This window comes from Euprymna scolopes, chromosome 15, assembly GCF_053919585.1.
Source record: "Euprymna scolopes isolate OS-2025 chromosome 15, ASM5391958v1, whole genome shotgun sequence".
Taxonomy (NCBI): domain Eukaryota; kingdom Metazoa; phylum Mollusca; class Cephalopoda; order Sepiida; family Sepiolidae; genus Euprymna; species Euprymna scolopes.
Window position 1 is genome coordinate 55,308,974 of NC_136496.1, and position 25,809 is coordinate 55,334,782.

Sequence of the window (25,809 nt, forward strand, 5' to 3'; positions counted from 1 at the left end):
TATTATGTGCTTTAATTATCATCTATAAATTTTCACAACAACTGTAAGATAACTTCAAGGTATTTTTATTGAAGATTTTGTGTAAGGTATTGGTTGCGGGAAAGTGTTTTTCAATAAGATCTAGAAATTTCTTGCCAAGTTTTGTTTTTAACATTTGATTGTATGGGGCCGTATACCAAATTATAGTTCTTTTTCTTCTATTTTTAATTTTATTATAGTTGTTGGTGTTTTGTTGCTTATATTTGATTTTTGTATCCACTATTTTTTAGGACTGTTTCGTAGATATTGGTTGACCTGTTAAATGCATTTTCATCGCTTGAGTTATTACTGAGTCTACTTACGATCGAGTTAGGAATGTGTTTTATAATTGATGGTGGGTGGTTGGACTTAGGGTTTACGTAAATTGGAGTAGCGTTATCTTTTAAGTATGGTTCATATGTGTTTTATCTAAGTTTAACGTGACGTCCAGGAAGTTTGTTATTTTTATGTTAGCTGATACGTCCGCTTTTAGGCCTAATTTTTTCATTTCTTTGTGTATGATTTTCTTAAAGTTTTCTCCCTTGACTTTGTTGGAGTTTTTTATTATAGCTAGTCCGTCATCTCTATATAGGCCGATATCCGTAGTATCGAATATGCTTGTGAGGGTATATAGAATGAATAATCCCACAAGATCTGATGCCTCTGCAGAGTCTCTGGCACTCATCGCCAAATCGAATGAGTACAAAAGTAGACATTAAACACACAATATCAAGAAAGATATAGCAGAACAGGGAAACACAAAATCTCCTTCCAAAAACCAAAATAAATAAAAAACAGAAACAGTATTAATTGAAAATGAAAATAAATTTGAATTAATCGAGAGCCGGAAAGGACACATAAGGCAGAGCGAATCAAAAAGCCCTAAACCAAAACATAAAATAAAACCTCAGCAAGATTTCTCAGCTAAGACACAGACACTAACAATGCGGTATGGGAAAGTGAAAAGACAAGCAAAAGGAGAAAAAACTATAGAAAATATAATAAATAACGAAAACCTGTATCTGTTTAATGATAAAACACAAACTTATTTACACCCAGGAACTGGTACATTCAAATTAATTGATTTAACATTGTGTGATCCAACACTTGCCTTGGATTACAAATGGAATGTACTAGAAGATTCATATGGAAGTGACCACTTTCCCATTACACTTGAAAGAGTACACTACCTCCGTGAAGTAAATAAAGGGTTCCGTTTGCTATTCCATCCAAATTCCCAAGTTCGACAGAAACATTCCTGAGTTTGACAAGATACACCTGAAGAAGGTCGGAGATTATATTGACTGAAACATTGTGAAAATCACACTCAAAATGAGAACAGTAGTCCGATGATTAATGACCTCTTGTTATATTATTGTAATAAAATTTGCAAGGGCAGTACAATTAAGTCATGAACTGAAAATTACATATTTCCTTTTCCAAACAAAGATCTCAGTCAGACAAATAATTATAGAGGCAACTTACGCCAAAAGTTGCAAAACTATACAATGGGATGCTCCTCAATAGAATACAACCTGAAATGGAAGAGATGTTCAGAAGAAATCAAAATGAGTTCAGAAAAAGCCGCTCAACAATGAGTCAAATTTTGACTGTTAGAAGAATTATAGAAGGAGTAAAAGCAAAGCAACTACCGGCAACATTACTGTTTGGAGATTTTTTGAAAGCTTTTGATTCGGTTCCGAAAAAGGATGAAACATATTTTGTTGACATATGGTAGTGATGAAAAAACTGTTTCAGTGATAATGATCCTATATAAGAATATTAAAACCATTGTACACTCTCCGAATGGTGACACCGATTTCTTTGAAATAAAAGCTGGTGTACTACAAGATGACACTCTAGTTCTATTCTTATTGATTACATACTGAACACTGTTGATCAATATGGCAAATATATCCTAAGATTGTCTCCAGCAAGAAGCAGACGATATCCAGCAAAGAAAGTTACTGATGGCGATTATGCTGATGATTTTGCTCTGTTAGCTGATGACAATGTTAATGCAGAGAAGTTGTTACATATCCTGGATGAGTCAACTGTTATGATTGGACTGCATAAAAACTCAACTAAAACAATATATGTCCTTCCACCAAACGGATCCAATTGACCTAGACAGAACAATACTCAAACAAGTAGATGACTTTGAATATCTTGGAAGTCACACTGCATTCACTGAAAAGAAGTTTTATATCAGCATAGCCAAGGCTTGGAGTGCACTGAATCAGCAGAAAGTTAAATGGAAATCTACCCTCTTGGAACAGATCAAGAAAAACTTTTTGAGCTGTAGTGGAGATGGTGCTGCTGTATGGTTCTCCAGCATGGGCTCTCAGTAAAAAACTCGAAAGTAAGTTAGATGGAACTTACACTAGAATGCTCCAGGCAGTGTTAAACTTAAACTGGAAAACACACCCAACCATTAGCTGTCTGCATGGATCCTAAACATGGAACCGCTAAAGTAGGAAGACCTGTCAAGACATACACAGAAGACATTGGCTTACAATTTGAAGATCTTTCTAAGGCGATGGAAGATAGAAACCTGTGGAGGGAAAGAGTCAATTTTGTCTGGGCAATCTGCCTGATACAACAAGGCCAAAATTGCAGTTTTCATAATTTAGTTTAGATCACCATAATTTGTAGATAACCATGTATTGCTCACTAAAAATCGATATGCTTTACACTTCAGATATATTTCACTTTTTATTGATTTCCAAATTTATTGCAGTTGTATACAAATCTTTGCTTTGTTAGTTTGCATTTGTGAATGTAGGTACATCATTTGTGTGCATATTGTATGTTTTAAGTAACAAAGTTATTCAACATTAATTTTTATTAAGCAATAGTTTCGTGTGCCTGTCATAATGACATGTACTTAGCCCATAAATAGCGCACAAAGAACATGTGAAACTTGGACTATCAAAGAGAACCTAAGTTTTACATGTTCTTTGTGCACTATTTCTATAGCTCTAACAAGGTACCTGTTATGATATTTATAGTACATTGTTTACTTTACAAGTAAACATGCTACCATGGTTGTCGGATTATAGTATATGAACTTCTTACTAATTACTAGCCAACCATATTAGTGTAAGCTATAAGTGGTCTCGTTAAAAAAAATAAATGTTTATAATATACACATATCTCCTCATACATATTTATAATAGATAATTCAGAGTTTGCAAATTTTGATTACATTTTTGGTTTCTTTTGTATCAGTAATTTTCATATTTATTTGAAATGAGCATTTTCAAACATATAAATCATTTTTTTTATTTTTCAGGTGAATCTGAATACAAGCAAACACGAATTTGAACAAACTTTGACTAAAGTCAAAGAATCCAGCCATAAAGAAAAAGATGACATGTTAGTAGAATTTCAAAAAGAAATTGAGGTAGGAAACAAATGTTTGACTTATTTATTTATTATCAGATGAATTTTTGTGTTAAAAAATCTCTTAATGAAGTGAAAAATGTTTCTTGTAAAAATTTATTTTGTTTGATTCAGTTTCTACAGTTCATCATAGCTAACTGCGATAATTGGATTTATTACATAGTGATGGCGCAGAGAAGACATTCTTGTCACTAGTATTTCTGATTAACCAAATGATTTTGCACTCATCTTAGAGTCTGGCTATTTTTCTATGGATCAGTCAGATGCACTTGTCTATAGGTCTGGTGTTGTGTTTTCATCTGGCTAAGATACTTGTTTCCTTTGGCAGATGCATTTGATATTTTTGTCTGGCAGATACACTTGCATTTTGATATTACTGATAAACATCTGTTAGTTTGTGTATTTCAGTAGTTTGGGCAGACATGCTTTTCTGTTGGATCTGGCAGATGTTCTTTTTTGAGAGATACTTATATCTATTTGTCCATGATTATTGGTTTGGTCACAATAATATGTGATCGCCATTTCCATTTTTTTTTTTATTTCATATTATTTGTTTTCCTGTCATCTTCAAATTTTTCACTGATGATATTTTGATGTAAAATTGACTCTTATCAAGTTAAAAAATTTGTTTTGCCTTTGACAACTTAATCAAATGTCTTTGATTCATAAACCAAATGATATCCAACAAAATCTATTCACTTTATTCCACTTGACAAAGATGTGAATAAGTTACAGATGTTGAAAGTCAGACAAAATTATAAAGAAAAAGAAAAATGTTTTTAAATAGTTTTCTTTCTTTCTTCTTCAGTTATATCATCTGTTAACCATCCAACCGCAAAAAGATTGAAATGTTGATGAATATATGACAATATCTATAAAGATTTGTTATTGCAGCCGGATATCATTAAATATATTTAAATTCTTTTTAACTGTCAAATAATCTCTGCTAAAACTGCTTTTATCTATAAATTGCTCAAGGGCAACATTTCTTTGAAATAGAAAAATTAAATCAATTTCAAAATTATAAACACTTGAATATAAAGAAGATGGATTTTTGTCCTCTAAGGCTTCAAATTATTATTATTTGAATATTCCCAGATGAAGCAAGATGTTATGATACTCCAAGTTCACGTAGCAGTTATTCTAATGAGGTGTTGGATTATTCTATAAAGACTATTGTACTAGCCAAGTCAACCACATGACACAAGTGTTGGGAAATCTCTATCTGTACTTTTCTAGTTCAGGTTTATCTTAATTTCAGAAGTAATGAAAAATTAAAGATGTCATAAAGCAATGCTGGGATAAGCAGAGAACTTCCTTCTCTTAAACTGTTTGCTCTATTAATGCTAGTCTAGTTTACTATACCATTTTATCTATAGTTCAGAGAAAAAGAAATGAACTCACACCTTATGACACCTAGCATTCACAGATGGTCATTCACCTGAGTATTGACAGAGATTCCAGTTTACCCTACTATTTCATTTATAACTTCTAGTTTTTCTAAAACTCTTGAGCAAACTATTAATCCTTGTCTTCTTCTGCGAGCTGCAGGTGATCTCAGTGTGGACAGTACCTAGTTGAATGACCGTTCCGACAATACATGGGGTCACAGGTTTGAAAGTGTCTAAAAAGTAGTTACTTTGTCTAAGTCTTTTGTGAAAGGTATAGTTCCCAGCTTTTCAGTCACTTTCTGTTATAACCCTAGTTAAATGGTTACAAGGAAAACAGAACATGGGAATAGAGTAGAAAAATGTATTAACAAGAACATACAAAAGTGTTTCTTTTCTTTTTTAATAACTGTGTTTGGTTTGTCAAAGTTTATTTAGAACAACTAATGGAGGGGCAACCGTAATTCATTTTCCTGTTGTACTTAGTTTTATTTGGAAACTCCTAGGAGCAATACTTTTTCCTCCAAAAAAGTTGTCTTTTTTTTCTATTCTTTAGAGAAAAATAATGTTTGTGAACTGACACTGTTCTGGAATATTTACTTATTTATGTAGTATACAGAGACAAACAGATAAAAAAAGTTTTTCTTTATAATCTATTGCCAATATTTTGTGAATATTGATTGGTCACAACTCATTCTTATGTTATCCAGTAGTTAGAAATTTTTGTGAATATGAAGTTGTTTCATTGTTTTTGTTTTAACGTCAATGTTGAAGATGAGTTTGAAATAATTTTTTGAAATAAGGTTCAAACAGTGTTAGAGTTGAAAAAGTTGTCAGTATTATAGGTGAAGAAAAGAAAAGTGCTATGTGTGAGCTCCATGTTGAGTTCACAATTAGTCACTAAATATTATAGGTGTGCTCGTTTATGTTTGCTAGTGTTATAACCCTAGTTAAAAGGTTACAAGAAAAAACAACAGCACAGAAGTAGAGTAGAAAAATGAATTAACAATACAAAAGTGTGAGTTGTTCACTTAGCCAACAAACAAGCTGTTGGTTCTCTGGATCTAGACCCTGCATTAATGCCTAGCTTTCCAGTATTTATTGTATATGGATCAGTTCATTCATAAGTAATTCTACCACGACACTTTCCAAACATAAGGCACCTGGTATTCCTAGATAGTTACCCATTTAACTATTGACTAGACTCCATGATGTTGTTTACTTTGCTGCTTCAACAAGAACTGATTTTTCTACATTATATAGATTTAAACCACTAATGAAAATTGAATTCCTTTTTAGTTTTAGACTATTTATAACAGTAGTTAGCACACAACTATTAACCACAATTAAAAATAGTCTTTACATAAATCCTAAATTTAATTCAAACCCAATTTAAATAATAAAGAGATTGTCATTTCTTAAGTATAGGAACAAAAATCGAAATATTATTAATATTCAATTAAAACTATTGGTATTCACTTAATTATCAAATCGAAATGAGTTAAATATCTGAAAATTATAAAAACTGATTAAATAGAAACTTATTAATGAAAATATTTTTCAAGGAAATTTCAAATTACATGTAAATAATAAACAGAATAAACATGAGTAACTGAAGTTTATCACTACATTTCACTGAAAAATAATGGCAATCAACTAGTTGTGAATTCATGAAAGTACATATTTTATGTTGAAATGCAATAATATGTTACTAATTGTGACATAGCATTTAAGTAGATAACATTGCTTTTAGTTGAAATTGATAAAAAAATTAATTGGTTTTTAATGAAAATGCAATTTTGTGGCTTTTGATTTTCATTCTAATACTGAAGAAGCACTAAGAAATAAAATATATAATCTAAGAATCTCAGTGCATTTTGATATGTAACACATACCCACTATTGATATTTACGTTCTGTTTTATAAACCTTATTCTTTATGTTTCATACTTCAAAAGGTCAAATAAAGTAAGCATTTTGTGCTACTTCAGTTTTAATATTTGCAAACAACATAACACTACAGATTGTATTACAAGTACAATTGTAAAGAAAAAACAAATTTTGGAAATACTTGTTTGTTTACTCAAATGCATAATTAGTCTAAAAGTTTGTGGCTATTGACATATCCAACACTTTTGAAAAAATCATTGGATAAGATATGGAATTGTATTTATTGGCTTAGAACATTCTTCATTTTGAGCTAAGTCTGAATTGGATGTGTTTTTTTTTTTTTATATTTGAGATTTGTTAAAATTTTGCGAATCTATAATTCTCGTATCTTTTGTCTTGTCTGCAAAAATCTCAATGTTTTAACATCCAGCAGACATTACCCAGAGAGATTTTTACATCTCCAAGAAAAAAAAAAAATGATTCATAAAAGTAAAAAAAATCGCTTGAAAAAGCCCTAATATGTGTAAAAGCTTGCTTCATATCTTTAAAGGTAAATAAACATCTCTTTAAAAAAAAAAATGTTGTTTGGCTTAAAAAGTTTTTTAAAAATATTCCTAACAATATTTTGAAAAAGAAAGTGTTATTATATATATATATATATATATATACGATTAGTTTTTTTGGAAAAAGAATTCCAGCAGAGTGCTCAATTAAAAAGACGAATATTGGCTGAAGAGAGCTCGATAAGGATACCTTAAACGGGCCTTATTATCGGGCTTGAAACCGACGGTACCAATGACCTGTCTCAACTAACAACTTTCTGTACACAAAATATATATATATATATATATATATATATATATATATATATAAAATAAAATAAAAATCCTTTTTTTTGCCCTATATTATTTGTGCCTTTTAACATTATCCTGTCTGGGTCATTTTGACATTTGCTTTTCTAATTTATATTTAATTCTATCACCATTTAATCTTTTTTTTTTTTTTTCCTCTTCTCTCTTCTTTACTGATTTTCTTTAATTGCACTTTGTTCTTGGCAGCCGTGTTGAAAGCATATCATATTTTTCTTTTATTAATATTATTGGAATTTTTTCCAATTTTCCGTGTACATATTTGCGAATTATTCCACGGATTTCGACCTCTTGGATTATTTTGGACCATCTTCCAATTACGCGATTTCCTTGGATTTTACTTGTGCGAATGGAAAATTAAATTAACTTTCTTGGATTTACATTTTTGGATTTTACCGTCATTGGATGCTTTTCCTTTCACCTGGCTGTCCATTCACGTGAAATCAGCTTTTTCTTTACCATGTTCCCTCTGCTTCACTTTTTGTTATCAAGTAAGATCTTTGACTTACTTGCAGTTTCATCAAATACTTTTGTATGCAAAATCCGATCCCGCATTTTGCTAATTCCTACCCTCTGATGAGAAGGAAAGTATTTCTTCGAAACTCTGCAGATTAAGGACTATCCACTTATTAAGTGTTCCTTTCCAGATTAAATATGGTTTTAACTCTTTTTCAAAGTGTTTTTTAACATGTTTTATTATCTATTTGCTCCTTATATATATATATATATATATATATATATATATATATATATATATATATGGTGTTACATAATATTGTTGGTTTCAAATCAACAAGGATAGTCAACAGGATTTGAACACTCACTGAATTGAAACCGGTTTGTTCTACTGTAATATATATATATAATCACAAAAACTATTACGTATTTGTTGTCAACATGCATTTGCTAGTATTTTTATTGCTATTTGACTTTTTGTATTTGTGGTATAAACATCATAATACAAATAAGTGCAGTTGGCGATTTCAAATATTCATTATCATACAGACATCCTTCAGTTGGTATCCAGTATCTCTCAGGAAAGAAGGAGCCAATTCACCTTGAATGTTTTTTATTAAATACTAGCAGGGCTACCCAGCGTTGCTCAGAACCATATAAAACAATGAAAAAAAAAAATGAAGTTGCTTTTTAACATATCTGTTATTGTTATAGGATCAAGAAACTTGTGATATTTCTGTATCATTTGCTATATCGAGCAAAATAATATTTTACCTACCCTAAGACGAGTATTATACAGCACATGTATGAAATAATTGTACCTTCCCTAGACCAGGTAATTTACAGAACGTATATGAAATAATTTTACCTACCCTAGGATGAATAATGTACAACATATGTTTTAAATAATTTTACCTACCCTTGGATAGGTAATGTAAATACATATATGAAATAATTTAGCCTACTCTTGACAGTTATTGTACAACATATATGAACTAATTTCTCTTCTCACCAACGCAACCATAATTTGAAAAAAACTGAAGTCATTTTTACAAGATGGATCATTAGGATTTCCAAATCTATCTATCTATATATCTATAAAAACAGAGATGTGTGTGCCACAGACGATTTCTGATTGGTTAATCCAATAATCACATCTCCTAAAAAACTATGGTTCGTAGGCTTTTAACGATACCATAAAATATTATGGCTTTATTTATTGTCCATCTTGGAAGGGTTTAATTTTTTCCTAACTTGCGATTTACAAATTACAAAGATACGAAACTAACTTACAATCTAACAATCGAACCTCCGACATCACGGCCGTCATTATGAAACTAAACTAAAAAAAAAAAAAAAACCCGCGTTCAATCGTGGTTTTTACATTTCGGGTTTGGGTACGTTTGCAGTTTTCTATTGACATTAAAAAATGGAAATATTTAAAAAAAAAATATATTGTACGTACTCGTCATGGGATAAAGTTTTTTTTTTATAGCGAGGCCAAATTTCGCGAATTTGGCCATTTTTTAAAGCAGTTTGGCCTTCAAAATTTCTGTTTGGCCATTTTCTTCACCGATGAAATAAAAAAAGCAAATAAAAACAACGCAATAAAACTTTTAAAAATACGGCACACTTTTGTTGTTCTTGTTTGTTTTTTTTTGGTAATTTTCCTTATTTTTTTATTTTTTCAAGATAATACTATTAAATGGACACTATTATGCCAAATTAGCCCCCCCTCCAAAAAAAAAAAATGCACAAAAATTCGAGATTTAAGGTTTTGACGAGATAATTTAGCGAATTGTCCGGACTATTGCGAGATAACCATCCATTAGTTTTTCCTGAAATTTTGCCACAAATTGTATTTCATTACATAGATGTGCATAGTAACAACATTTTTTTGCCGAAAATTCCCGTTGCGTCTCCAGATTTCATCGGTGAAGAAAAAGGCCAAACAGAAATTTTGAAGGCCAAACTGCTTTAAAAAATAATATTTAATATATTCAACGATTTGACCTTTGAGAACTCTACCAAACTCCTCCTACAATTTTGGGTCTAAACAGTAAACACGTGATATTTTAGATATAGATTCCTTGGACATGGATCTAACTTATTAACTTTACTTGATCCCTAAACAATAAATGTTAAAAGGTCATAATAGGGGTCAAAGTTTTAAAAAATTGACCGTTTTTTTTTTCTCAGCATTAACTTCAAAACACCTGGGCAACGCCGGGCACCGATTGCTAGTATATCTATAAAAACAGAGATGTGTGTGTGCCACAGACGATTTCTGATTGGTTAATCCAATAATCACATCTCCTAAAAAACAATCGTTTCTACGCTCTTACCTTTACCATAAAATATTATGGCTTTATTTATTGTCCATCTTGGAAGGGTTTAATTTTTTAATAACTTGTTATTTACAAATTAAAAAAAATACGAAACTATTATACGAAACTAAACTACACGAAATACGCGCACACACGCACACACACACACGTTCACTACCGTCACGTTGTTATGGCAACCAAACCCGCTGACTTCTTTTTCTCATTTCACTCGTGGTCTTAAATTCATTTCGGGTTTGTATTACTGTACACATAGATTCGAATAAGTTGCAAAAAAACAAATATATAACAAATAAATGTTATCAAAAGCAAATTTTTCGTGTTTTTATTCAATTTAACATGTTTATTCAGCTCGAAAAGCATACAGTGTTTACCGATGTATTGGAAAATTCAAGATGGCGGCCGATTCTCTCTTTAACACGGTAAGTTTGGAAAAAGGTGTAATAAATAAAAAACCGGTTAAAATACTGTTAAAAACTCGCTCAATATATGTTACCGTGACATAGGTTGACATATATTCGGCGGGTTTTTAATAGTATTTTGTATAGTTTTTTATTTATAACACCTTTTCCCAAACTTACGGTGTTAAAGAATGTGTGAGACGCCATCTTGAATTTTCCAACACATCGGTAAACACTGTATTCTTTTCGAGCTGAATAAACATGTTAAATTGAATAAAAACACGAAAAATATATCCAGTTTTTATCGGTTTTTTACCTTCTCTGCAGAAGTACAAAAAAAAAAAAAAAAAACAAAAAAAAACGGAAGGTACTTTTACAGAATGTTAAACTAACCCTAACCGATGTTATATGTTTAGTTTAGGAAAAGTCAGAAGAAATAAAAATCATTATTGCATGAAATATACGTATTTAGTTGAAGTATTGTTTATGTCAATTCTTTCGAAGAAATTTAGCAAGAATACCTGTAAACCAGGAAATCGGTAAAATGTCATCATGGATGAATACTTGTCTATTATAATTTCTACCCTTGACAAAAACTTAGCCATAACAAAAGAGATTTATTGTTCGGATTGTTTTTGAGATTGATTTCTAAAAAGATATTTTATAAATAAAATCGACTTTAAAATTAAAGACTTAAATTACAATAATTGAATTTAAACATTCTTATTTCAATATTTGGCACATAACACCTGCAAAAATGATCACAATGTCAGGATTTCATTTTATTTCAGAATCGATGGCAAATACTAATATTTAACATTAGTTTATCATTTAAGCCGATAAAAAGCCCTTTTTTTTTCGAGTCATAAAAGGATTTGGAGTTTCCTAATCAACCTTTCGGGTGCAGTTGCACGCTCTCAAAATAACTAAAGTGTTGGCTTTAAAAAAATTGGTTCATTAAAACTAAACAGGTTTAGTTTTAATAAAAAAAGAAAAATTAAAAAAAAATCGCTTTGGTAATTAGATATGTCGTATGGTTATCCCTAATCGCTGAATAAAACCGCTAACGAGTTGAATGATTACGACATAAAATTAAACTCGGGTTCCTGAAACGGAAACTTCGTTTGTTTTTGTTTTTTTCTTATATTTACATTGTTATTTTGTTTTCATTTTCAATCATTCGAACAGTTTTCTTTTTCAAGTAATCCAAGTTACAAAATTCCCACTGTTTACTATGCTAAAATCACAATGACTAATGTATACCTATTAACCCTTATCCTTGAGTGGCCTCTGGGCCTTGATAAGTGGTGACACCCATGTAAAAAAAAAAAAAATCACTCGAACAGTTTTCTTTTTATAATGTACAGTTTTAAAAGTTTAAAAACGATATAGTTTTTACTTCAGGAAAATTAATGGGTCAGTTTTTACGATGTGCCCTGTTAAAATACTGTTAAAAACTCGCTCAATATATGTTACCGTGACATAGGTTGACATATATTCGGCGGGTTTTTAATAGTATTTTGTATAGTTTTTTATTTATAACACCTTTTCCCAAACTTACGGTGTTAAAGAGGGTGTGAGACGCCATCTTGAATTTTCCAACACATCGGTAAACACTATGTTTTTCGAGCTGAATAAATATATTACATTGAATAAAAACACAAAAAAGATATCCAGTTAGGTAGAAAAGTAACTTATCTTGCCTTTGATAACATTTATTTATATATTTGTTTTTGACTATTTTTTCGAATCTATGTGTACAGTAATCTTGCCAGGATGCGGAGGAAAATGAATAAAGGGGGAGGGGAATAAAATAAAAACATTTTGGAAACAGAGTAAGTTTGAAAGAATTGCTTTGCACAGAAAGAAATTAATGAAAAAATAAAATTAAATTTCTTTTCTTTCTTGATTTTTTTTTATAGTTTTTTATGAAAAAGGAAGTCAAAATTAATACTATAAAAAACAATTTTTATTAAGAGCGAACCTCAGTCGTCAGGTCTGTAAAAAAAAGACGTGGAATAATAAATGTTTTCTAATACAAATTGTTTTTACTTATGTGTTCATTTGTCTCTTTGAAGTTCGTTTGTTTAATATATCGGTTTGCAATATAATTTTGTCATTCTGTCAGACTCAAATTTTAAATCTATATATCTATAAAAGTGAAAGTGTGTGTGTGTGTGTGTGTGTGTGTGTGTGTGTACATTTCCCTACGAAATAACTCTGTCAATTTTTAGTCTACAGACTCGAAATTTGATATACAGGGTACTGAGATTTGGAAAAATCTATGTGATCGGTTTTTAGCCAGAAATTTGGCGATTAAGGGGTCAAAGTTCAACGATTTGAGCTTTGAGAACTCTACCAAACTTCTCCGACAATTTTGGGTCTACACACTTTAAATTTTAGATATAGCTTCCGTGGACATGGATCTAACTTAATAACTTGATTTGAGCCCAAAACAATAAATTTTCAGGGGTCATAATAGGGGTCAAAGTTTAAAAAATTACCCCCTTTTTTTTTGCTCAGCATACACCTCCAAACACCCGGGCAACGCCGGGCACCCATGCTAGTTAATACATAAATACATTGGCTTGCTTCACCATAAAATTCATCATTACTGTGTTTCTTCTCCTACAGCAACCACCACTGGCATGATAATTTCTGGAAGATGACTCAGCGAGTTTTTCAAATTAATACATAAACATATTAACATAATTAGTGATTAGGAGACCCTTGCTTCACCAAAATTTCAACATTATTGTGTCAGTTTTCTTCCCCACCACTGACACTATAACTTTTTTTTTAGAAAAATGATGCCATTTCTGGAATATGACCCAGCAGATTTTCCAAATAAATAAATAAATTGTCTCTTGCTTCAGGATTTAATTCAACATTACTGTTTTTCTTCCCACCCAATCACTGACACCATGATTGTTTTGAGAAATGAAAGAAATTCAGCAGGTTTTCGACATTTTGTCACAGTTAGTGATTAGGCAACCCTTGCTGCAACATAAAATTTCAATGATGCCCTGTTTCTTTCCCTCCTCACAACGACAGAATAATTTTAAGAGAAATAATGTCATTTTCAAAAGATGACTCAGCAGATTTTCAAATTATTACATAAATAAATTGTCACAGCTATTAGGTAACACTTGCTTCACCATAAATTTCAACACTGCTGGGTTTCTTTTCTACCCCACCGTTGGCACTATTATTTTAAGAAAAATGTTGTCATTTTTGGAAGATGTCTAAGCAGGATTTATAAATTAATACATAAATACATTGACATGGTTAGTGATTAGGCAAGCCTTGCTTCACTATAAAATTCAACATTACTGTGTTTCATTTCTTATCCCACTACCGACACTAAAACTTTTTTGAAAAAGATGTAATTTTCGGAAGATTACTCAGCAGGTTTTACAAATTAATACATAAATACATTAAGAGGCTTAGTAATTAGGCAACCCTTGCTTCAGTATAAAATTCCACATTACTGTGTTTTATTCCTCCTGAGTACCGACACCATCATTTTAAGTGAAATGATATAATTTCTGGAATAGAACTCAGCAGGTTTTCCAAATATTACATAAATGTATTGACACGGATGTGAGTAGGCAACCCTTGCTTCACCAGGAATTTCTACATTACTGCAGTTCTTCCCTCCTCATAACTGACAACATAATAGTAAGAGAAATGATTTCATTTCTGGAATATGATTCTGCAGGTAATCTAAATTTTTGGAATATAACATCTTCGGAGAGTGCTTTGTGACCCCAACACAGATATTACTCCCTCCAGCCCCACCTCAAAAAAGAAGGTTTGCTAATCCATGGACACCTCCAGAGCACTTTTAAAAGCAACATAATCATGTTTATTTCTACCCTCAATCCCAAGCATGACGTAATTTCCGAATGATAACATCCAAAATTCAGGAAAATACAACAAAAACTGGCCCAGTTGACCTTCACAGAACACCAACAATTATTTGGTCAACATACATGATTTTTGAAGTATAACATCTTTGTCCCGTGTCAAGTGCATAACAATTGATCAATTTATGTGACTTTTTGGAATATGATAAATAAGCATCAAAAGATTATTTGATCAATGTACGTGATTTTTATAATATGGCAAATGAGCACCAATATTAATTGATCAGTGTATGAGATTTTTAGAATATGACATTTTTGTTCTGTATCAGGTTAATAACAATTAATTGATCAACTTCCTTGATTTTTGGAATATGATAAATAAGCATTAAGCTTTTATTTATCAGTGTATATGATTTTTGGAATATGACATCTTTGTTACCAGGTTTAGCCAAGTTTGAATTTGTGCTCCCTCTGTAAAACATGACACACACGGAATTCATCTTATAGATTTTAAAAAGACTCTTGACTTGTGGTACAAATGAGATCCCGTTCTTGTTTTGTTGTTTGGTACTAGATAACCTCCGAGTTTACCCAACCCATACATCCCTTACTTTTGCCCTCCCACCTTCCACCTCCATTTTCCTTCCCTGATTTTTCTTTCTCCACATCCTCTAGTAAATCACTCTCATCCCAACTAGAGATCATCCTGCTTGTTTTCGTTTGGTTTCTCGGAAAACAGTGGACAATCTAATACTTTGATTAGGGTCATAAAGGACCTCCAATAGGCATCTTATTTGTTTTAATCTTTTTTTTTGGGGGGGGTATTTAGTTTTTCCTCCCTCCTCACCACAATCTTTTTATCAAAATTAAAAACTTTTTAAAATGAACTTTTTTCCGTTTTTCATCATCATCACATAATGAAAAAAAATTGATTATACAGAATTTTTTTTTATATAAAACGATTGGGTATTTTATTAAGTAAGTTTAACTTCATGGAGTGAATGTGGTATTGTGGTTAATGAGGCAGTCAAGACTAATCTTTGAAGTTTTATAGACGAATAGAAAGACCCTGTACCCTTCCCCCTCCCCCAATTTCTTATAGGGTTTCATGCCTAAATTTGTTTATTTGTGAATTTTTTCTTTTATTATTCAATCATTAATTGTAATTTTTTTATGAAGGAATAAACTATATAAATAAGATCAAAGTGTAGTATGGATATCGGATTTTAACTAATGCTCTTAGAAAATGGTCAGTTAAAGAGAAATGATGTCAATTCAAGTAAAATGACTCAGCGTTTTTCAATTTATACTAAACTAAAATAAAATACATTGTTTTCTTTTGAAAACATGTCAACTGTTTTCTATTCTTCTTATTGATACATATTTTCATTCATAATTATTTTTCTACCAAATCGTTTTTGATGATTATTGGATATTTTACTATTTTACACATGACAATTACGTAGGTATCATTTTTTTTTTTTTTTTACTTGAAAATCAGTATTTATTTTAGTTTTATAGTGTAGAACCACTTAGGACCAGTTTCTGTTCAAAGTAATTATAAACGTCATTAAGAGAGATGACATAATTTCTGGTAACATGAATCAGCATTTTTCAAACTTAAATAGAAAAATAGATTGAATTCTTTTGAATTATGTAATATTGGAAATCCGGGGGAAAGAGTACCTCCCGCTCCTTGCAAAAACCTACCCAGTTGACCGTCATAGAATTAATCTTTTTGACTAATTTTTATATATTTTTTGTCTGAGACTTTGCTCTTTTTAATGATACCATTGTTGTGATGGTTTGATACGGCTGTCAGCTTTTAGTAGACATACAAACACGCATGGGTCTCCTTTATATAATAGATTAGTATGGATACCCAACATGAAATTCGGTTTGGACAGAACTGGTATACTAAGGATATTGAGCAACCCTCCAGAAAAAAACGGATGAAGTAGATGACAACTTCTCCACCAGGTATTTTATGATGTTGACCCTCCCTCCCCTAAAAAAATAAATGCATCAAAACAACTATTTTTTTCAATCAAAATAGCAGCAAATGCCTTGTGACCACACAAAAAAAAAAAAAAATTAGCAGCAGTAGGCAAGCTCAAACCTGAAATGTGAAAGAGGAAAAAAGGAAAAAAGCTAATGCGCTAGCTGTCATGGCCACGGCAACTTATCACATTATGACCCTTCAAAGTTTTTAAACGTACATTCAGTTTGCTACACATATGGGACTTGCAAAAATCTTGATGCAAAAAGTCACACATCCTTGCAAGAAATGATGCAGTTGACCACCACAGAGTTAATTTTTTTTTAATTTTCAGATATTACATGTTCGAAGGGTTGCTTTTTCACATGGTATCGGTTTCAACCCAGTCTGATGCGATTGACAAAAGTTTTAGCAGACATACAAACACACTAACAGACAGTTGAGATTTATATAATAGGCTACCAGTGGTACATGGCATTGCTCGGGTGTAGAGAGGTAATATAGTTAGGTTATTGAGCAACCCAGTCCTAAAAGAAAATGTTTCAATCAAAATACCTGTGCAAGCGTAAAAAAAAAAAAAAAAAATTAATCAACCCTCTAAAAAAATGAAAATAGCAATGAGTACCTGTGCAAGGGCAAAAAGAAAATAGTCACAGTAGCCAGGCTTGAACTTGTAACGCTAAGAGGAAAAGGAGGTGAACAATAAGGAAATACCTTAGTTGTCTGGCTCATGGTGCCCTTACGATGTTACAGGCCTTCGAAGTTACATGTTTAAAACATACATTGAGATCACGAGCCGTAAATGACTTTGCAAAAATGTCAATGAAAAACTTGACCCCTTCTTGCAAAGAATGGCCCAGTTGATGGTGAAAGAATTTATTTTTGGATATTTGTTGTCCGAGAGTATAATCTTTCCAACAATACTGATTTTGTCAGTGTTCCTTGCGTGTGTCGGAAGTTTTTATCAGACATACAAACACACACATACACACATTTTGCCTTTTATATATATAGAAGATTACCAAGTTTTTTGTATTGAATGTTTTTATGTTCAACTGAATAATTTGAATGAAGATTTCAGCTATGAATCATTGAGTGACAAAACGAAAGAGCAGAAGCCAACATTTTAGAAATTGTAGAAATTTTTATTATGGTAATAGGAAAGAAGGTGTCATGAAAAACTAAACTAAAATGTGATTAATTATAATTAATTTCACTGTTCGTTTCTGCTGAACAAATTAAAAGACAAGAAATTAAGCTTTATATTTAAAATTTGTTTTTTTTACAGGAATACAAGTTGAAAGAAACTGAATTGCAAAATAAAATTGGACACCTGAATGAAAATATTGAAAAGTTACAACAGGTAAGAACAATTTCATAATTACTTGATTTTTTTTTAATGTTTTTTTCTTATAACAAACCTGCTTTCCTTTGATAATTCCTCAATCTTTTTCAGTTAATCATTCAAAATTTCTCCACTTTTTTCTCTCTCTATTTTGTAATAATTGTAAGTGTTCATGCTAAATTTAGTGCAATTTTGTCAAAAATCCTTAGAGAATGTGTTTATTATTATTATTAATAATAATAATAATATGCTAGTATTAGAAGTTACATACTTTTGACATTCCTGGCATGCTAAGTATGTTTCATAGCAAGTTTTGTATGATTCTCACTATTTCATTTTATTAAATATTTGAATAATAATTTGAAACTAGCAGTGACTCGAAAATGTGCTTAGTGCCAGTAACTAGTTGTGTATGTTGCAACCAAGGTGATTGGAATTATTCTTTTGTGTATTTCTGACATAATTGGATTCCTAACAGAAAATTATTCTATTCGCTTCAAAAACTAAAATGGCTTTTAACTCAAAATACTATTTTCAAAAACAGGGAAGCCATCTTATTTTATATGATTGTGACCCAGCAAAGATTGTTTGTTAATAAAGAAATAGGTCAGAAAGTGATGTGAAAGTAATTTACCTGGTGAAAAAATTGTGACATAGCATAAGCCAGTTACTTATGATTTGTGTAAAGAGAAAATTCAATCCCATGAAAAAATTGTGACATAGCATAAGCCAGTTACTTATGATTTGTGTAAAGAGAAAATTTAATCCCATGAAAAAATTGTGACATAGCATAAGCCAGTTACTTATGATTTGTGTAAAGCGAAAATTTAATCCCATGAAAAAATTGTGACATAGCATAAGCCAGTTACTTATGATTTGTGTAAAGAGAAAATTTAATCCCATGAAAAAATTGTGATGGTTAAATGAAGAGCATATGATTGATGAAAAACCAAGTGATAAAGAATAGTAAAAGGATATGCTGTTAGAAGTAATAGACCAGACTTGTGGATGGTAAGAGGGCATAAAGAGGATGTTGTTTGGTTGACTTTGTATAAAATAGGGTCAAGTAAGTGGTTGATGAACGTTGTTCAAGAAATGTATAGAAATGCTAGAATTAACAATGCATTTAGTGATGGCATTAATATTAAAGTTGCTTTTCATTTGTGTCTTAGACGCATTGTCCAGGGAGTTTTGTATGAGTTGTCTGGTAGAGATATTTTATGCTGATGATTAAGTGCTTTTCTTTGAAACAGTGGAAACTTTAAGTTGGAGACTTGGAGGAATGTTATGTAAAATTATCAAGAAAAAAGTGATAATCTAGAAAGAAACATCCTTCTCAGTTAGTAGAAAGAGATTTGGGAGCTGCTCACTTTTTGTGATACTGTTAAAGAACTGAATACACAATAAATGCAGTAGAATTATTGCTTGGTTCAGAGATGATAAGCAGTTTTTGCACAAAGATAAGAATTCAGATGTGGAGAAAGTACATTTGAAAAGTAATACCATTAAGGTTTTTCAAAAGTTTTGTTGCCTTGGTGATACCATTGGAGTACAATTTGTGATTGCAAAAGAATGGATGGAGTAAGGTCATAGAACTTCTGCCATTACTAATCAGTCGAGTGTTACCACTGGTGACCAAGGAAAGAATCTTTTTGATATGTGTATAAAGTGTGATTATGCATGGAAGTGAAACCTAGCCAGTTGAGGGCTGAGGACATGCATTGCATGGAGAGAAATGATACGAGAATGATATGTGTGATGAAAGTCTTAAGGGTTAAAATTTGGTAACCTCAAAGAAAGATTTAATTGGGACAGCATAGGGAGATGTGTGAAACTTGTGGGTTTAGTCATATTCAACAAATGGATGCATGCTTATTAGATGTATGACAGTTGAGGTAGCAGGGATATTTGACAGCGAAGACAAAAGAAACTGTGAAAGTGATCAGGATGGATTTGAGCACAGCAGGTATAAAGATATTAGTTTGAAAATCAATTTCTACATGATATCCAACACGCGTAATAGGTTTTCTAGTTCTTAAATACAATATCCCAGTTAAATGATATCAAAGCAGCAATAACAATGATGTATATAGTTTCAATATTTGATTCTAGTTTTTTTTCACTTATTCCTTTTCACATTTTTTTCTTTGTTTCATCTTCTGATATCATTGCGTCTTTTTTCTCTTTTTAATGCATTTATGAACACTTGCCTTAATGCTATTTAAATTAATATTTTGTAATCACATTTTCCTACTGGTTTTGTATTGTTAGACAGGACCAGTGTTTAGGAGAGATAGAGATAAAATATAGGTTATTTTAAGCAATTTGTAGCTGTACAAGTCAGATTTTCATAAGTAAATGCTTATCAAGTGTATTCATTATGTAAAAAAAAAAAAAATCCATAAATATTTTCTTTTTTTTGTTTACTTAAATATTTTCAAAGTCATTTGAGATTTCCTATTTTATCAAGCTTTTAAGAATACATTTCAGGAAAAGCATATATGAAAAGATAAAACTACTTTTGTTTTAACCCTGAGTTGAAGTAAAGATGTTTTTCAATTTGGGGAGCATGTGGGGCATTTAGGGCATTTTTTTCTTTTCTTTATCATATTAAATCATTAATTTTATTAAAAAAAACATTCCGTCAAAGTTTGAAACTTTATATCATCTTTTGTTTTTTTCTGAATAGGAATTACTGTTTTTATTTCCATTTGATTTCTTGTGTAGTATTGTTTCAAATAATATCAGTTGTTAATTGTTTCCTCTTTAATCAAATAACTGAAAGAAATCTGAGTTTTAGGTTGATAAGATTTGACTTTCATAACCAATATTTTGTTTGGCGACATTTGGCACAATTTAAACGCACTTAAATAATGCCCATCCCAGGACGAATAATATTGATTCCTTGAACTGAACATTTTTGTGCCACTTCTAACAAAGATTTAAATCACAATGTGATACTAAATCTTATTTCTAAAATTCTTGTTCTAACTTTTATCGAACTCCATTAAATGATTTCAATTTCATTTTAAAAATTCAAAATTTAAAAAATGAAATTGAAATGCAAATCTGAAATGTTAGAATTTTTAAATAGGAAGTGTGTATAGTTAATATTATACTAAATGTGAGTTCATCAACGTTTATCTGCCAAAAGCATGTCCAAACAAAATAGTTCAGTGGGTTCAGGTTGGAGGAGGAGGGATGATCAGTTAGAGAAGGATACAAAGTTGTTGCACTCCTTCTGAAGCCAAGCCTGGGTCTCTTTGGACTTGTGATCTGGCACCGAGTCCTGCTGCCACACTCATAGTTTGCCAACAACCACCTGATTGCACCAGAGTATCACCACACTCTTCAGCACATCCAGGTACACTTTGGTGTTGACTTTCAAGCTGGCTTCGAAGATGTGAGGTGGCATGATGTGGCCCTCACTTGAAACTACACAAAAGACCATAACCTTGGCCGGAAACTTCAACCATTCAACTGTCTGGATTTGCATTTTGAGGATGCTGGCAATATTACTGTTGTCATAACTTGTAGAGAGTATGAGTTGTACAGCAGTGCATCTCCGATCTCACTCTTAAAAGCGACTATTGTATCACTTTCAAATATGATAGAAGGCTCTTATCGCTCTTTGGGTTTGTATACAACTGGCCAACTAGTAGATAGTCTGCAACAAAACCAGAAAATGGAAATGGAATCATGTCGTCTTTTTTAAGGTAACAATTTTACCGTTTCCTCTGCAGTTGAGTAGTGTTGTGCAATAGGATTAATGCAGCAATTGATCTGGTTGTCATCATCAATTATTATAAAGATGTTATCCTTCTCCTCCTCCTCCTTATCATCATCATCATCATCATCATCATCAGTGATTATATTTATTTTTTTGAAGAAAGTATTTTGTTTTTGTCTCTCAAAAAAACTGTTGATGACATTCCAAACATATGATTGTGATAGTTAAAAGATTATATCTTCTTAGAATTCAGTTAATTACATACAATCTCTGTCCTTGTGTTTGTGTGTGTGTCTCTCTCTCTCTCTCTCTCTATATATATATATATATATATATATATATATATATAAAGAAAAAATACCTATTGGGTCACCTATTATCCTTATTTTAGTTATTTCAATCGGGAAAAGTCAGTTTGCAAAAGCAGTTAAAATTTTTGAAAATATAGACACAAATCCAAAATTTCAAGAGTCGTTTTAAAAGCAGCACCTCCTTTTTCTTTAACATAAAAGTGTATATTTCACATTTTCAATTAATAATCCAATTTAATATCAAAATACTAGCAAGGCCACCCAGCATTGCTCAGGACAGTATACAATGAGAAAAATTTTGAACATATCTGTTATTCTTAGGATAGAGGAATTTTTGATGTCTATGTATCATTTGCCATCTTGAGCAAAAGAATATTTTACCTACTCTAGGACGGGTATGACACAATATATATATGAAATAATTGTACAGGAAATTTACAGCACATATATGGAGAAAATTTTCCTTACCTAAGACGTGTAATGTACAACACATATTTAAAATAATTAACATAATTTTTTGTTGTGCTAACTTTTCTGTATGTCACAGGAAAGAGTTCATCAGAGTGCTATAGTAAAGGAGCACCTTATTTCTTATATAAATGTTATACCACTCCAATATATTACATGATTTTCGGTTTTGGTTACTTTTATGTATGTCGCATGTAAGATTTCCTTTGTTTTTATCTTGGTACTATACTGTACAAGTACCTTATTTCCTGGGTAGGATGTTGTACAAGTACCTTTTTTCTAATTTTAAAATGAAAGAACTCGATACTTTTAAGAAAATTTCTTTTATGTTTAATTTTTTGTGCATCTAGAGTAAGAATTTGTGTGATTTTTTATCTGGATGCTATAGTGAAGAAGCACCCTATTTCTCATTTAAAAGTCATATTACTCGAATATATCGTGATTTTTTGTTTTAATAACTTTTATACACGTCACAGGTAGCTTTTCTTTGTTTTTTCATACGAGTACTATACTGCACGAGTACCTTATTCCTTGGGTGGGATAATGTACAAGTATGTCATTTCTAAGATATAGATGAAACTACTCGATAATTTTACATAATTTTCTGTTGTGCTAACTTTTCTGTGTGTCACTGGTGAGAATTTGTTTTTACATCAGAGATCTACAGTGAAGAAGAACCTAATTTCTTATATAAATGTCATACTATTTGAATGTATTACATGATTTTCGGTTTTGATTATTTTTATGTATGTCACAAGTAAAATTTCCTTTGCTTTTCATATGGGTACTATACTGCGCAAGTACCTTATTTCTTGTGTAAGATACTGTACAAGTACCTTTTAATTTAAAAATGAAAGAATTCAATACTTTTATGGAATTTTCTGTTATGCTAAATTTTCTGTACGTCAGAGGTAAGAATTTTCTTTTTTTTTTCATCTGGGTGCTATAGTGAAGAAGCACATTATTTTTCAGATGTATATCATGCTACTTGATTATTTAACATGGTTTATGGTTTTAATAACTTATGTACGTCACAGGCAAGATATTCTTTGTTTTTTCATGTGAGTACTATACTGCACAAGTACCTTATTTCTTGGGTAGGATACTGTGCAAGTACCTTATTTCTAATATAAAGATGAAACTACTCAATTTTACATAAGTTTTACATATGAGTCCTATACTGTACAAGTACCTTATTATTTGGATAGAATTTCTTGTACACGTAAATATATTAACAAAGTGATTTTTGGAATATGACATCTATAGAAATATACAAACATATACATTACATATAATTCATAATGATCAGCTAATTAGTTTATAAGTGAATCCAATAATAGAAATATATAATCATATACACATTTTTTATTTTTTTTATTACCCCAAACAAGGCACATTGCCACTTTGGTGTAGGGGGCTACTATCAGGGGCAACAACGACTGGGATACTATGTAGGGATTTGGGCAGCAAGATGTCGGTTCATGTTACACTTAAACTTCTGCACGTCAGTACAGTTGGGGAAGCAGGGACCTGGAATGGAATTCTGGAGTCTAGCGGTTCTGGGGAAGAAACTACTGGAGTAGAAAGATCTTTTACATCTAGGGATCTCTACAGTGTGGGGGTGAGATTTAGTAGCCTGTTGGGTTTGTCAAGTGTGTTCACGTTGTGGGGGCACAAGTGCTTGCAGTTCGTCAGAGCATTCAGCATTAAAATACTTCTAGAACAGGCAAAGGGATGCAACATTTCGTCGACGGGACAGAGGCTGAAGCTTAGATGCCAGTTCAGGGCCTATCAGATTTGTGACTCTCTTTTGAACCTTGTCAAGGAGCAAGAGACTAGTAGCAGATGCACCATCCCAAATATGACAACAATACTCCATACATGGGCGAATGGTGGCCTTATAGAGGTACAGGATACTTTCGGGTGTTAGTAGTTTTCTAGCACGGTAGAGAGAGCCCACCTTCCTTGTAGCCGCCCTGGCAATGCTTTTAATGTAATTGTTCCAACTCATGTTTCCTGTGAACGTTAGGCCAAGGAGTTTGAAAGATGTACTCTTAGATAAAGAGTCGTTGGCCATTACTATAGGTGGTAGAGAAGGTTTCTTGTAATTATTGAATGAAACTAGTTTAGTTTTGGCAGCATTGAATGTGACCATCCATTTTTATCCCCATTCCACTACAGATTGGAGGTCATCCTCTAGTGTTTCTGCCATTTCTTTAAATATGTGTTCATTTGTTTTCCTGTCGTGCCTTTTATAGAGTGTGGGGTCATCGGCATATATACCCATCTCAGAGGCAATTTTGTCGGGAGGTCATTTATGAATTTCAGGAACAATAGAGGTCCAAGGATAGACCCTTGGGGCATTCCCGCATTTATATCATATTGTTTAGATATACGACCGTCGAGGACAACCTGGATTTTTCTCTTATCTAAGAAGGATTTAATTTTGTTAAGTATTCTACCAGTGATACCATATGATCTAATTTTTATTGATGAGACCCCCATGCCATACCCTGTCAAAAGCCTTAGATATATCTAGAGCTACCACTCTGCCCTCCCCCGCTTTGTCCAGTGAATAGTATATATGTTCAGAGATTACAGTTAGGATGTCTGCTATAGAACGGGCTTGTCTAAATCCATATTGTTGGTCAGTCAGAAGTTTAGCATCTGTAAGGTGCTGGACTAGAGCATTGTTAATTAAGGTCTCAAATATTTTGGCAAAAAGTGGGCGGAGGCTAATGGGGCGATAATTTAATGGGTCAGTTCTTTCGCCAGAATTCTTGAATACTGGTACTACAGAAGCAGTTTTCCAACAGCCCGAAAAGCAAGATCGGGTCCACATGCTTTTGAAGTGTCAAGGTTTTTTATGATAGCATGCAACTGAGCAGGGGTGATTTTCAGATTGTCTAGTGTGGCGTCTGTCCGCATATGAAAGTCAGGTAGGGGGTGGTTGGAAGGGTCCAGTGTGGAGTTTGAGGCAAATCGACTGGCAGAAGTCACAAGTTCCTAGTTTTTTTGCTTCAATGCGTTTTTTAGTGGTTTCCGTAAATTCTCTCTTAGTTGTCGCCGCTATTTCTTTCCGTAAATTCTCTTTTAGCTGACGCTTTCTTTCTTAACATTACTTCTATCTTCTATATACTTCTGTCTGTTTGAACTGGACTTATGTCGGTTAAATCTGCAGTATGCATGCTGCCTTTGAGTAATGACAGTTGCACAAGTCAAAGTAAACCATTGGGGAGAGTGGGGCTTGCTATAAAATTTCCGCATGGGAACATGCGCTTCGATTGCAGTTTTGAACCATTCAGTGGTTTCATTT

At 31.9% G+C, this 25,809-nt stretch overlaps 1 protein-coding gene across 2 annotated transcripts in view; it reads left to right on the forward strand.

Annotated features, from left to right (window-relative positions):
- Positions 1-25,809, forward strand: part of LOC145293835 (GRIP1-associated protein 1-like) — a 690,744-nt gene that overhangs the window by 386,121 nt on the left and 278,814 nt on the right. For both annotated transcript variants that reach the window (XM_080140492.1, XM_080140494.1), the window contains 2 exons: positions 3,314-3,424; positions 17,928-18,002. In XM_080140492.1, coding sequence (XP_079996618.1) covers positions 3,314-3,424; positions 17,928-18,002 — 186 coding nt within the window. The remainder of the gene's footprint in view (positions 1-3,313; positions 3,425-17,927; positions 18,003-25,809) is intronic.